Source organism: Asparagus officinalis, chromosome 4, assembly GCF_001876935.1.
Source record: "Asparagus officinalis chromosome 4, Aspof.V1, whole genome shotgun sequence".
Taxonomy (NCBI): Eukaryota; Viridiplantae; Streptophyta; class Magnoliopsida; order Asparagales; family Asparagaceae; genus Asparagus; species Asparagus officinalis.
The window spans coordinates 24,330,570-24,345,185 of record NC_033797.1 but is presented as its reverse complement, the minus strand read 5'-3'; the positions used below and the strand labels follow the sequence as shown (position 1 = coordinate 24,345,185).

The window sequence follows — 14,616 nt, the reverse complement described above, 5'->3', positions numbered from 1 at the left end:
AATCAATTTTATTATATAAGATTATATGACCATTTTTACTAAATTATAAAGTATATATATGGAAACCTCGATGTTTATAGCTAGTAGTTGGGCTCCACAAAATAGGTCAACTTTACATTATAGTTTGCTACTTGTAGTATTATTGGCAATACCAGTATCTTTCCTCTTTATCTTATTATTCACACTTTTTGATGTAAGTTCACTTTTGCTAATCATTCAATTGGCTATATTTAATTTTTATAATATCAGAGGTTAGAATATTCTCTTCTATTTAAAAAATGTTGACATGATTTTCTTAAAAAATATATACACATAGTAACAAAAGTATATACTTCAGTACAACTCAAACATTAGCTTGAAGCCATTTAGAATGAGGTCTTTTCTATGCTAGAATGGTGATATAGTGATTACACAGTTTAAAAGTCAAAGAAGAAATTTCAACAAAGGAAAAGTAATTTAATATGTTAAATTAAGAACCAATTTATAAAATATACATGGGCAGTGCAGATAGCTATAGAAAGTAAGGTATATATCTTGATAAAAATTTCATATTGAATGACCAACTATAATCATTTTAATTTAAGCATAAATAATTATTATTTTAGTTAGTAATTTGATAGCGTAACTATGGAATAAATCTCCAGCAAAAAATAGGAATTGAGATTGTATTATGTTGTAGGTAAATAAATAAATGTTATTAGAGCTCTTCTTTATATTGAATTTAAAAGTAATAATTTAAATTATTAAGCACCAAATGTTAGCTCATGCGAGAAAGTAAAGTAATCTATGGTCTATATATGTATATAGTCAATCAATCAAACGTATTAAAATTATAATGACCACGGTCAAAATTATATGGTGGGTTCACATTAAATATAATTTGTAAAAAATAGTATATTAAAGTCAAAATCTTTTTAACCACTACATAGATTATCTGAAATTTTTTACATATATAAAATATACTGCCTAGGAACAGTGATGTGCATACTTAACTATGGTCTAATAATCTTAAGAACGACTTATTATTCAATATCATCACTAATTGATGTATATGTGCGTTACACTGAAAACACAATAAAATTTTAGAAAACTATAAAATAAACACCCTCTAAAGTTTTAAAAAGTGTAAAAAACACTCTAAAATTTGTAATTTACAAATACAAAAAACTATTAAACATAATATTGAAATCAAGAAATTACTAAAAAAATTATTAAAAATTTTCAAACTTCGGAGGGGTAATTTGCAATGTACTAAACTTTAAGGGTAATTTCTATAAATTTTAAATTTAATAGATTTTTAATTAGTTATGTTTTCTTTAAAAATGTTATGAGTAATATTTACCATGAAAAGTTTTTCCTAAATCTATTTTTTTTAAAAGGTGTATGATATTTTATACAAAATTTTAATTTTCTAGGGGTTGTTAGTAATTTTGCATATTCATTTTAGTGTCTATAGGTTAGAAATTCTCATGGAGTTTTTTTTTATAAATTATGAATATTAAAGTTTTTTTGTAATTTTTAAACTTACAGGTTTTTTCTACAGATTGTAAATTGTTTATAGACTATTAATATTTCCTATGCTTTCAATTTACTAATGAATTTGACATTTTCGGGATGTTTTTTTGTAAATTTTGAATTTTAAATATTTTTTGTAATTTTTAAAACTTTAAGGGTATTTTCTATAAATTATAAATTATGTAGGTTATATATATAATTCCTATATTTTTAGTGTACTGTTAGGTCAGAAATTATCAGGATTTTTATAAATTTTATAATTTTGATAGTTTTATTTTGCAATTTGTAAAAAGTTCAGTGTGTGTATTATAAATTCTATAAAATTTTGGGGGTTGTTTGTGTTATTTGTTGGTTTTTTGTATGTTTATAAGTTTGACATTTTCAAGATGTTTTTTATAAATTTTAAAATTTTAGGGGTGTTTTGTAATTTTTTAAATTTATAAGATAATTTCTCCAAAGTTAAAAAAATTTCAGTTTCTAGTTAGCATATATTTTTCTGATTTCTCACTGAATTGAAATAAATAAAATTTATAATTTTCAAGATGCTTTAATAAAATTTTGAATTTGTAGGGGCGTTTTTGTAATTTAAAAAACTTAAAGAATATTTTTTACAAAGCCCAAAAATTTTTAGATCCTGATTAGCATATGTTTTTTAGATTTCTCTACGAACTGAAATAAATAAAGGATTTGAATTATATAAAATGTATCTATTTTATCCAATAACATGTTAAGTTTCATTATGAACAGAATAAATCATTTAGTTACTAATTCAAAGAAGATAAGATAATTAGAATAGATTAGGATAACAATCTAATATTTGAAAAAACCGAAGGGTAATATTGGTCATAGAAAGATTTTTCCGAACTCGTACTTCTAAAGGAAGTATGATTGAATAGTAGAGTAATAATACTACTCTATTATGTTCTTGCATGGTGATCGTCCAAGATGATGCTAAGTATTACTGCTAAAATTCATCTTTTTTCAAAAAGAGAAAAAAAAATGTTGCACGCATCATTCAACTCATTTCATTTATAAGTTTTGTAGTTTCGAAGAAATGTACAATTAGAAGGTTTAAATAATTTACTTGGCGTGCCTGATTGGAGTCAGCCTAATTTAGTAGGTGAATCTTCCTTCGAAACTATCGATCATCATGTTTATCATGACAGAAACATTCTAAAATATATAATAAAATAAAATAAAATAATTATTTAAATTTGAAGAAATATACAGCCTACCCATGAATTTTCCTTTCATGAACATTTTAATGGTTGTGTTTCATGAAGAAATAAGATGAAACAAATTATTTATGTGTTAATTAGCAGTTGCAGTTCTGTTACTTTTTGTCCTCAATTTAGACAGTAATTTATTATTCTTTTTCTTTTAATGGGTGTAATGTGATTTATCATCACACGATTCACATGTGACATCTCTTCAAAACTGAAGACATAATTTCATCCAATAGAACAATTTTAGAAATGTCAGCAAACTATAAGTGGGTATATACTTATAGTATAGTGTTGTATCTACAATTAACTAGTGTATATCTAGAGAACTACGACTGAGTCGAATAGTTGGAAGGTTCCAATATGACTCCCAAAATCTTAGATTTGAATCTCCTATAAAATAAAAATAAAAATAGAAACTAGTGTATATTTGCAATTGAGCCTTAATTCAATTTAATTGTGGTTATCCCATTGTTCTATTTAGTATACACTATTCACTAATTGCTTGGAAAAAATATATAAGGATAAATTACACTAACTTTTAGGGTTTTGGAGTAAACCCCTAAGGGGCTGTTTGTTTTGCTTCTTTTGCCCCTGATTCTCTGCCAAAACTGACAGCAAACTGTCAGTTTTGACAGGGAATCATGGACAAAAGAAATCAACCAAACAGCCCCTAATAACTTTAAACATTGGAACAAAACAAGCCCCAAGGGCCCAAACCCCCAAAACAAAACAAAACAAAAATAACACAGAAAGTCATTGGGGGCTGCAAAAAAATGGAAAGGTTTTGGGGTTTTGTGTAATATACGATATTACTAAAACATAACTCTTCAATCAGTATATTAATTTTCAAACTCTCCTAAGTAAGGATAGCGATTTCTTGATACATTATTAATTCAGTGGAACGCTGGGTGGCTTGTCGACCTCACTTCGTTCAAATCATTTCTGACAATTATTATACAATCCTTGTCAACCGATGACACGTGTGCTTGATCATCCATTGGGGTGGTGTTTTCACATAAATAAAAGGACTGGAATTATGGAGAAAAATCCAAAAAAGAAATCTGGTGATTGATCAAAACACAAAAATCTACACATGGCCTTTCCTTTTCTTGTTATTTTATTTGGATTTGGATCCTCTCTAATATTAAAAATAATAATAATGAAGTGACCACTATATAATTATAATTATTAATTATCTAGTTGGTGGTTATGATCTTTTCTTTGAATACAAATTTGGCATGAGTGTAATACACAGGATATAGTGAGTGTTAGCTTTAGATTGCATCATAACTACGTACTAAACAAATATTGGTTGAGATTAAAAGTAATAGTCTCTCTGCTACTTTTTTTTATAGTGAAGAGTATCCAAATTCATTTTGTTCAAAGGATATTATAATATAAATAAGGGAAAAATGCTTCCAGCCCCCAAAAGCCAAGCGAACATGCTTTTCACCCCCAAGACTTGGTCAATGTGTGTTTTACCCCTAAAAATAAAGAATCTGTTCTCTGAGCCCCCAAAACACAAAACCCAAGACATTAAAACATGTGAAGACCATAATACCCTTCTCTCTCTCTTTCTTTTTTTATTAAAATATGATGGGGGATTATTTTATTATTTTTGTTTTCTCTCTCTCTCTTTATCATGATGTACCAAGAGGATAGTTGAAATGATTGATGAGGATTATTTTATTATTTTCGTTTTTTATTATTTTGGTTGTTTGTATTGGGAGGTTGTTAAAGTTACGGGTTGATTGTTAAGGTTACGGGTTAGTTGTTAAGGTTAAGGGTTTGTTGTTAATGTTATGAATCCTCTCTCTCTCTCTCTTTCTTTTTTTATTAAAATATGATGGGGATTATTTTATTAATTTTGTTTTCTCTCTCTCTTTATCATGATGTACCAAGAGGATAGTTGAAATGATTGATGAGAATTATTTTATTATTTTTATTTTTTATTATTTTGGTTGTTTGTATTGGGAGGTTGTTAAAATTACGGGTTGATTATTAAGGTTACGGGTTGGTTGTTAAGGTTAAGGGTTTGTTGTTAAGGTTATGAATCCTCTCTCTCTCTCTTTCTTTTTTTATTAAAATATGATGGGGATTATTTTATTATTTTTGTTTTCTCTCTCTCTTTATCATGATGTACCAAGAGGATAGTTGAAATGATTGATGAGGATTATTTTATTATTTTTATTTTTTATTATTTTGGTTGTTTGTATTGGGAGGTTGTTAAAGTTACGGGTTGATTGTTAAGGTTACGGGTTGGTTGTTAAGGTTAAGGGTTTGTTGTTAAGGTTATGAATCCTCTCTCTCTCTCTTTCTTTTTTTATTAAAATATGATGGGGATTATTTTATTATTTTTGTTTTCTCTCTCTCTTTATCATGATGTACCAAGAGGATAATTGAAATGATTGATGAGGATTATTTTATTATTTTCGTTTCTTATTATTTTGGTTGTCTGTATTGGGAGGTTGTTAAAGTTACGGGTTGATTGTTAAGGTTACGGGTTGGTTGTTAAGGTTAAGGGTTTGTTGTTAAGGTTCTGAATCCTCTCTCTCTCTCTTTCTTTTTTTATTAAAATATGATGGGGATTATTTTATTATTTTTATTTTCTCTCTCTCTCTCTCTTTATCATGATGTACCAAGAGGATAGTTGAAATGATTGATGAGGATTATTTTATTATTTTCGTTTCTTATTATTTTGGTTGTTTGTATTGGGAGGTTGTTAAAGTTACGGGTTGATTATTAAGGTTACGGGTTGGTTGTTAAGGTTAAGGGTTGGTTGTTAAGGTTATGAATCCTCTCTCTCTCTCTCTCTTTCTTTTTTTATTAAAATATGATGGGGATTATTTTATTATTTTTGTTTTCTCTCTCTCTTTATCATGATGTACCAAGAGGATAGTTGAAATGATTGATGAGGATTATTTTATTATTTTCGTTTTTTATTATTTTGGTTGTTTGTTTTGGGAGGTTGTTAAAGTTACGGGTTGATTGTTAAGGTTACGGGTTGGTTGTTAAGGTTAAAGGTTTGTTGTTAAGGTTATGAATCATCTCTTTCTCTCTCTTTCTTTTTTATTAAAATGTGATGGGGATTATTTTATTATTATTTTCTCTCTCTCTTTATCATGATGTACCAAGAGGATAGTTGAAATGATTGATGAGGATTATTTTATTATTTTCGTTTCTTATTATTTTTGTTGTTTGTATTGGGAGGTTGTTAAAGTTACGGGTTGATTATTAAGGTTACGGGTTGATTGTTAAGGTTAAGGGTTTGTTGTTAAGGTTGTGAATTCTCTCTCTCTCTTTCTTTTTTTATTAAAATATGATGGGGATTATTTTATTATTTTTGTTTTCTCTCTCTCTTTATCATGATGTACCAAGAGGATAGTTGAAATGATTGATGAGGATTATTTTATTATTTTCGTTTTTTATTATTTTGGTTGTTTGTATTGGGAGGTTGTTAAAGTTACGGGTTGATTGTTAAGGTTACGGGTTGGTTGTTAAGGTTAAGGGTTTGTTGTTAAGGTTGTGGATTTGTTGTTAAGGTTGTGGATTTGATTGTTAAGGTTACGGGTTGGTTGTTAAGGTTAAGGGTTTGTTGTTAAGGTTATGAATCCTCTCTCTCTCTCTTTCTTTTTTTATTAAAATATGATGGGGATTATTTTATTATTTTTGTTTTCTCTCTCTCTTTATCATGATGTACCAAGAGGATAGTTGAAATGATTGATGAGGATTATTTTATTATTTTCGTTTTTTATTATTTTGGTTGTTTGTTTTGGGAGGTTGTTAAAGTTATGGGTTGATTGTTAAGGTTACGGGTTGGTTGTTAAGGTTAAAGGTTTGTTGTTAAGGTTGTGGATTTGTTGTGTAGGTTACGGATTTGTTGTTAAGGTTACGGGTTTAATTGGTTGTGTAGGTTACGGATTTGTTGTTAAGGTTACGGGTTTAATTGTTAAGGTTACGGGTTTAATTGTTAGGGTTACCTATCTAATTGTTAAGGTTACGGGTTTAATTGTTAAGGTTACGGGTTTAATTGTTAGGGTTACCTATCTAAAGATCCTCTTGGTACATCATGATAGAGAGAGAGAGAGAGAAATAATAAAATAATCCCCCATCATATTTTAATAAAAAAAGAAAGAGAGAGAGAAGGGTATTATGGTCTTCACATGTTTTAATGTCTTAGGTTTTGTGTTTTGGGGGCTCAGAGAACAAAATCTTTATTTTTAGGGGTAAAACACCCATTGACCAAGTCTTGGGGGGTGAGAAGCACGTTCACTTGGCTTTTGGGGGCTGGAAGCATTTTTCCCTATAAATAATGATAATTGCATTACTTTCTCATACGCTACTTCTACACTATAAGAAAGACAACTCCTCTAACAAGTCATCTGTTTGTCAAAATTTAAAAAGAATGGGCCTTACATTTTCCTCTCTCAAATAGTGCAAAAGTGTTATAGGCTACAAGTTAAACAAGTATTAATCTTAAACAAGTATTAATCTCTGCTAGGAAGCTAACGCATGTCCACCCCCATGTTTAATCAGATCATTCCAGAAATCAGCAACTCGAGTTGTACCTGCGGCCGATTCCATAAGCCGACAACTTGCGTAGCCAACTAAAAAAGCAATCCTTGTCAGCCTACCCACCAGATCGATTCTATGAGTACCCGCACTCGGCCTATTGTTCCAGCCGACAACTAGCGTACGAACTAGAAAAACGGTGTTTGTCGGCCTTTAGCTAGACAGCTACAGAGGCGGTGTGTCCACGAACCCCCGCCAACAACCAACTACCCTCGCATTAGCTATTGTGACCAAGTCATCATTGCTCTAACCCCTATAATCTTTATGACTTATCGGATCCAGTCAGCTCCAAGCAACTGATGTCTTCCCCACAATAAACTATTGGATGACTCATTTTCGCCAACGACTGACACCTATCAATTGTCTGCCAAGTTAGCTGCCTGTTTCGACTCAGCTCAAGTTACCTATATGTCTTTCTGATCCACTATAAAAGGAAGCCATGCAGCTCAAGGTAACTCTCTCGCTTTTTCACGCAACTTTGAAATCTTCTTCATAATCATCTCACATTTTCGCACTCAAGTTTATATACTAACTTGATCGTCGGAGGAACAACCAGAGAACCCAACTCCGGCCTCTTACGAGTTCTTCGTGTGCAGAAAAGAACAGCAGGCTTTCGGACCAGCCATCTAAAGAAGCTTGAGGACCCTAACCCAACACTAGTCCTTAAATAAACCCCAATTCAACAAGAAGTATTGGATTATATTATTGCATAGGTGATCATCCAAGATGAGGCTAAGTATTACTGCCAAATTTCAACTTTTTTCAAAAAAGAAACAAAAAGAAAAGAAAAGATGCATGCGTCATCTAACTCATTTCATTTATAAGTTATGTAGTTTTGAAGAAATGTACAATTAGAAGGTGTAAATAATTCTCCAAATTAAATGCTTCTTAGATTTCACAAACATTGCCAAAAAATACTTATATTTTATTGAAAAGGAAAAGGGATAATCTATTTTTACTCTTTTATTAACTGATATTAAAACGGCATGGATGACAATTATTAAAACAAGAAAAAGAATTAGATTATGTTGGCTTTTTTTCCATCTTTCCAAACATTATATTTTTTTTGACAAACATCTTATTTGAAAGGCATAGGGTAAATTCAGTATGCGTTAGGTTCATATTACTCTTTTATTAACTGATATTAATTTGTTTTCCGTCTTAACTCACTGTTAGAAGAACGTATTCAACTATAAAGCATTAAATATACAACTCAGGTATACTCAACAAAATGTATCCGTCCATTGTCAGTGTGTCAACAAATCTTGAAGTTCAATAAATAACAAATTTATTTATGTTGATTCCTGGAATTCACTTGAGTTGCGTGACAAAATTTTCTCTGAAGTAAGCAGAAAATTGATCAAATTGTGCAAATTTTGGTCTAAGCTATGTAGGTGAATTTTTTTTTTTTTTTAAATGTTGATGCTGGTGATCGCAAGAGAAACTTAATAAAACCAACTACTAGTGTGCAGCAATCTGATGTGGTTGGAAATGTTCTCAAAGGAGGAGTTTTACATTTTAAGGAAAGAAACGGCGGAAGATGTTTCTCCTAAAATTGATTAAGAAATAAAGAAGAAAAAAATCACTCAGTTTCTCTGTATGTTCGGTGAAATCTGAAATAAAGTGGCTTTCAAGCCCTATTTAAAAGAGTTAGGGTTCCTCAATTTTTTAAAACCTAGCTGTTCCCTTTTTTTAAACCAAAACAATTGATTTTTCTACCATATTGTCATAGCTTATGTAACTTAGCGAAAACAAACGACAACGAAAATACGGCACTTCTACTTCCCTCATCACACTCCAAACTGGATGAAACTTTTGAGATTTGCATACTAACATTAAACATTGTTACCGTCAGGACTCGGTGCACAAGTACAGATTCTATCGGAACACCTTCTATGAATTGATTTATACCATTCACATGTGGTTAACTGGTTAGTTTGAGAATTGTAATTATTTTATCTATAATTTAACCACTCCTTTCCCATAATAGTGGTTCTGGTAAGATTTCTACTGTTTGTGCACCATCTAACAGACACGGAGCACTGATGATTTCTCAAAACATTCAAAGCATATGCAAGCGTACAACTTACAAATTTCAGCAGATATACATCAATCAAGTGAAGACATAAATAGACGTAAAACTATACATTTCTGTTCCCGTAATATAAGATTCCCTCCTTTACCTGAACCACATACATGATGTACACAACTTGGAATTTTAACGGTTTCCGGACACAATATGAGACTTGTTATTATTGAATCCGTAGCCACAGGTGGACAACTTACAAAATCTTGGCCTCGATTTCCTCCAGCGTAAGCCCCTTTGTTTCTGGTATGAAGAAGAATATGAAGAGGAGAGAGAGCAAGGCAAGGATCCCAAACCCTGCAAAAAGGACACCAGTACCTACAAGATCCTGCAATCACATCAAGTGAAACTAATAAACATGAGGCAGAGGTAGCACTGATGACAATGAAGAACAATCACCATAAACATTAATTAGATAAGATTGATTGCTAAACAATCTCGCGGTTATAAAGTTCAGGCCTCTATGTCTCTGAGGTGTATGGGAGACTCACTTTTCTCTCCAAATTGGGAAAGGGGTTATAAGTTGGCGTTAACATGCAGGAAAAGGGAGAGAATGTGTTTAATTTGCATGTGAGGACAATTATGAAAGTGGTAAATATAAGACTGACGATGCATCAATTTTTCTATAAGATTGCTCCTGAGATATGGGATGGTTCTAAGGGGAAAAAGAAGTGGTGATTAATTCCCTCTCTATTTGTTTTGCTAGAAACAAACCAGCAAAGACGTGACCCATCAAATATATGCTCGTCTCAAAAATAATAGCCATCTAGAAACTATACAATTTGGTTTTTCCATGCAAAAGCATGATAATTAGTGAATCCAACATAAAAGTTTAGGGTACATATGAGGGGAAAAAAAACCCTTAACTTCGGACAATAATCACACAACCCCCCTTAAGTTTAAAAATATCAGAAGACGGTGCCCCCCCCCCACCAAACAAAAATTTGCTCGCCTCCTCTCAAGTTTAGGGGTTATCAGAAAACTTCAACTCAAGTTTATCCAAAAATTGCCTAACAGCTTAAACTGGCAATTTGTCAGCATGCTGGTAAAAAACACGACGCTTTTTTCGCTGTGAAAATTGTGGTTCACAGACTTTTCGGGGGGGCTTTCTGATCACATTTTAAAGTTAAGGGGGCTTTACTGCATAACTAAACTCGGGGGGGGGGGGGGGGGTCTGATATTTTGAATCTTTAAGGGGGTTATTTGATAATCGTCCAAATTTAAGGAGGGCTTTCTGATATTTAGCCTAAAAGTATATATGTTACAGCTACCAATGCAATAGGAGAAAACACACTCATTTGGTTATGGCAATCCTAGATCCATATGTTTTTGATGTTAACATACAAATCATGTCTTTACTACAATCCGGATAATCACTAAGTCCCCGTGGAATCAACAAAATGTACCCATACCCCTTGTCAGTCATGTCAAAGAAACATACATGAATTTTATGTAATATTGAGTATCTATGGCAGGCTATCTAGAATGAATAGACTCCATCAAGAAAGCATCTCAGGGATGTAGCTAGAGTATCCTTCTTTTAAGAAAGAGTATACTTGCATAGGAGAAAATCTAGCCTGATTTGGAATAACTGGCTGCCAGATATATGGTGCTGGAGGAAATGTCACAGATAGTTTAACTAGAGAGGTGTTTGCTTAACATTTTTCCATTAATGTTTCAATTGATACTTCATTTAGACTATTACTATGAAAATTTATGGTTATCACGTTTTGGGAATCATATCAACTAAAACATTAAAGTATTTTCGATCCCCACACAAAAAGGGACATGCAACATCACCCCATCATGAAGTTCAAAAGAGAGTACCATAAATCTAATCTAAGACACTTTTTAGTTTTTACAAATCAAATTAATTTACATGACTATAAGTCTAGACTAAACTATCATATTGACATGTCAGGAAATTGAAAGGAAATTAATGGATCATCATTGGTATGTATCCATTATATGGTAATGGTGTATACATTCAAACAAAGATTGAGGATAGACATTTTCATACCCTAACTATTTTAGCCAGCCAAGTAATTGCATGAGTTTGATGAATCTTTGCATATTAAAGGACCATGAATATGCATGCTTGAAAACATGCATATTCTTAGTTGCCAAAAGTTCCAGAGCATCTTACCCCGATTGGCGAGAAAGCAAAAGTCACCAAAGCATTTGAGGCGAAGTTAACAAGCACTGCTATACTCAATCCACGCCCTCTCAGACGCAGAGGGAAAATCTCAGAAATCATCAACCAACCAATGGGGCCAAATGACAACTGCAGAAAAAGTTTTCTTTAAAAGTTTACTACTAATAATAGCTCAAACTTTTAGTTGATAAAAGTGCTCATATTCATTGCAAAGACAAGCATGCCATACTACAGAGTACAGGCTATAAAAACACCAAGAAGAATGAACACACAAGACAAAAGACTGCAACATAAATCAAGAGCAGTTTTATTAATATAATGTATCCAGAGAATGAGGAGGGAGAAAATGCACCTGATAACAGCCAACATACAGCAGCAGTGCAATTACTGCAACAAATGCAGAACCCTTGAACAACATATAATATGATGAAAGTAGGAACAGGGAAACAGTCTGCAACATCACGAGATAATACGTTCATTAGACGTGCATATCATATAGAAGTCGGAAAATGAACAATAGTAAATGTTTCCTGTTCTCTAAGGATCTTCTTTCCATATTCTATGAGATCATGGAATTCAACCTGTTCGCATATGCAGGTATCATGCACATCTATGCAATTCTATAATGGTCTAGCTATTTTTCTATATAACTAATTTGTAGTGCCTAACTATTAGTTACTAAACTGCAAGGCAGTTCTCCTGGATACCATGTTTAGTTGGTATAAAGTTCATGGATACAGATGAGGAAAAATATACGAAAGCCCGTTACATATCTGATGTTGCTAGAATAAGTTGTATTTCCTGCAGATTCCTTTAAATGGGTATATCCATTATCAATATAATAATAATAATAATAATAATAATAATAATATACAGTATTTCTCAACAAGAAAGAAGAAAATGATTGATAAGAAATTCGCTCGATTAACCTAATCAAATGTTCTCTGATATGGTTATATAAAAGACATGGGTTTAAATTTGATTTGCGGTCCACAAGGAGTTAACCTGCGAGAATAGAAGAACCTACATCTGGGTCTAGTAGATGTATGGGCTGTCTAGTTACTACTTATGTAAGAGTAACGCTGTTAAAAATTGACAGCAAGAGACAATATACTTACAATCCCACTAACACCACCAATGAGCAAAGGCCTCCTCCCGATTTTGTCCACCACGAGAACCGCAATTCCAGTCATTATCAACTACATAAGAAAGTAGATAACGTATTAATCCTTGGTACAAAACAAGCTGTCAAGCTATCAAGCTGTGCAAGACGAAGTTATCTCCTCTCGTAAAGTGAAATGAGAAGATAAAATCCAAAACTTCTTGCATAAAGAAGTCTAGTTCATTAATGAAATAAAGAGAAATATAGAAGAATGTGCAGGTGGGGCTTAAGTTACAGTAGGGAACTAAAAGTATCAAGTTATGGAAAGAAAAATGGTTTCACCTTCTTAAGAATTTTTTCCAGAAGTGATAAAATGTTAAGGAACAAGTACAGTGAGGAATCCACAACTCAGAATAATTGCAAATTAGAAGCATATACTCGTGACTTAAATATGACACACGTCTGCCCATCAATCTCACAAGAAAAACCAATCAAATCTATCAGTCACTACATCCAAGCAGAGGGACACTATCTCACTGTCAGTTACAAGGAAAAAGGGGAAAATAAGAAGAAAATGATTCAATATATCATCCAGTCTTCTTTTGATCGCCATGATTAACATCTGGCACAGAACTGGATATTGTTATCAATTTTAACATAATGTGTTGTGGTGTGACTAAAATCCCGAAGTAATTCGATTTCGAAATCTTCAACCATGATTGCATGTGGTAGTCATTAGAATTTGAGTTGGTGTAGACATCTTAACTAAGTCTTAATCCTAGTGGAATAAGGACTTTTGATCTAATTGGATTGGATTCCAATAGACCCATGTTGGAGTTCTCATAGTCCAAGTGTTGATAGGATTGATTTGTCACGAATTGGACTCGCATTAAAATTCTATTCCTATACGGTTTCCTATTGGTCAACGACTTGGAGAAGCTCCTATAAAAGAAGGCCCGACAAGTTCTATTAAGCATCATCATCAACTATAGCACCAATATAGAGAGAGAAACAAAGTTTCTTCGGAATCCCGTCCTCATGAATTATCTCTTCTTTTGTTCCTTATATTTAGAGAGATTGTACGGGAATCTTGGGGTGTTATTTGAGATTGAGTGATTGAGAGATCTCCACTTTGTATTCCTCACTATTTAGTAAAGTTTTTCTCCTCCTTCGCCCGTGGATGTAGGCTACAAGCCGAACCACGTATATCTTTATGTTCGTGTGTTCTTGATATATTCCGTGCTTTCTTGTGATTGATATTAGCTTGTCCTGGGGAGTTTTTCATAACAAATTGGTATCGGAGCCCTCAGCTAACGATCGAACGAGAAGATGACGACAACCACTACTAAGTGGGATATCGAGAAGTATGACAACAACATCAGTTTTAGCATTTGGCAAGTAAGGATGATCGTTGTGTTGACACTTAGCGAATTGAAGAAGGTTTTATTTGGGAAGTCGAAGAAACCAGCTACTATGATGGAGAAAGATTGGAACGAGTTGGATGATAGAGCTCTCATAGCGATCCAGTTATGTTTAACAAATAAAGTTTTGCAAGAAGTTCTCACAGAAAAGATAGCCACTGATTTGTGGTCTAAATTGGAGGATTTATATTTGACGAAGTCGCTCATTAATCGTCTCCTCTTGAAGCAACGTTTGTACACACTTCGGATGTCAGAAGGTATACGCATTAAATCTCATATTGATGAATTTAATTCTGTGATTATAGATTTGAGTAAGATTGATGTTAATATCGATAATGAAGATCAAGCCTTATTGTTATTGTATTCTTTACCACCTTCCTACAAGTACTTCAGGAATACTATAATCTATGGTCGAGATTCTATTGGCATCAAGGACATCAAAGAGAACTTGTTCAATAAAGAGAAGATCGACAAAGAGTTGACTACAAGTAAATGTAGCGATAAAGCTGATGGCTTGTTTGCTCGAGGAAGATCGGAAG

The 14,616-nt window shown here is 32.4% G+C and overlaps 1 protein-coding gene across 1 annotated transcript in view; it reads right to left on the bottom strand.

Annotated features, from left to right (window-relative positions):
- LOC109836970 (D-xylose-proton symporter-like 2) overlaps window positions 9,360-14,616 on the bottom strand; it is a 14,365-nt gene continuing 9,108 nt past the window's right edge. Inside the window, exons 11-14 of the mRNA XM_020405034.1 lie at window positions 12,673-12,753; window positions 11,907-12,005; window positions 11,546-11,683; window positions 9,360-9,727 (exon numbers count right to left, since the gene is read on the bottom strand). Coding sequence (XP_020260623.1) covers window positions 9,596-9,727; window positions 11,546-11,683; window positions 11,907-12,005; window positions 12,673-12,753 — 450 coding nt within the window. The 3' untranslated portion in view covers window positions 9,360-9,595. The remainder of the gene's footprint in view (window positions 9,728-11,545; window positions 11,684-11,906; window positions 12,006-12,672; window positions 12,754-14,616) is intronic.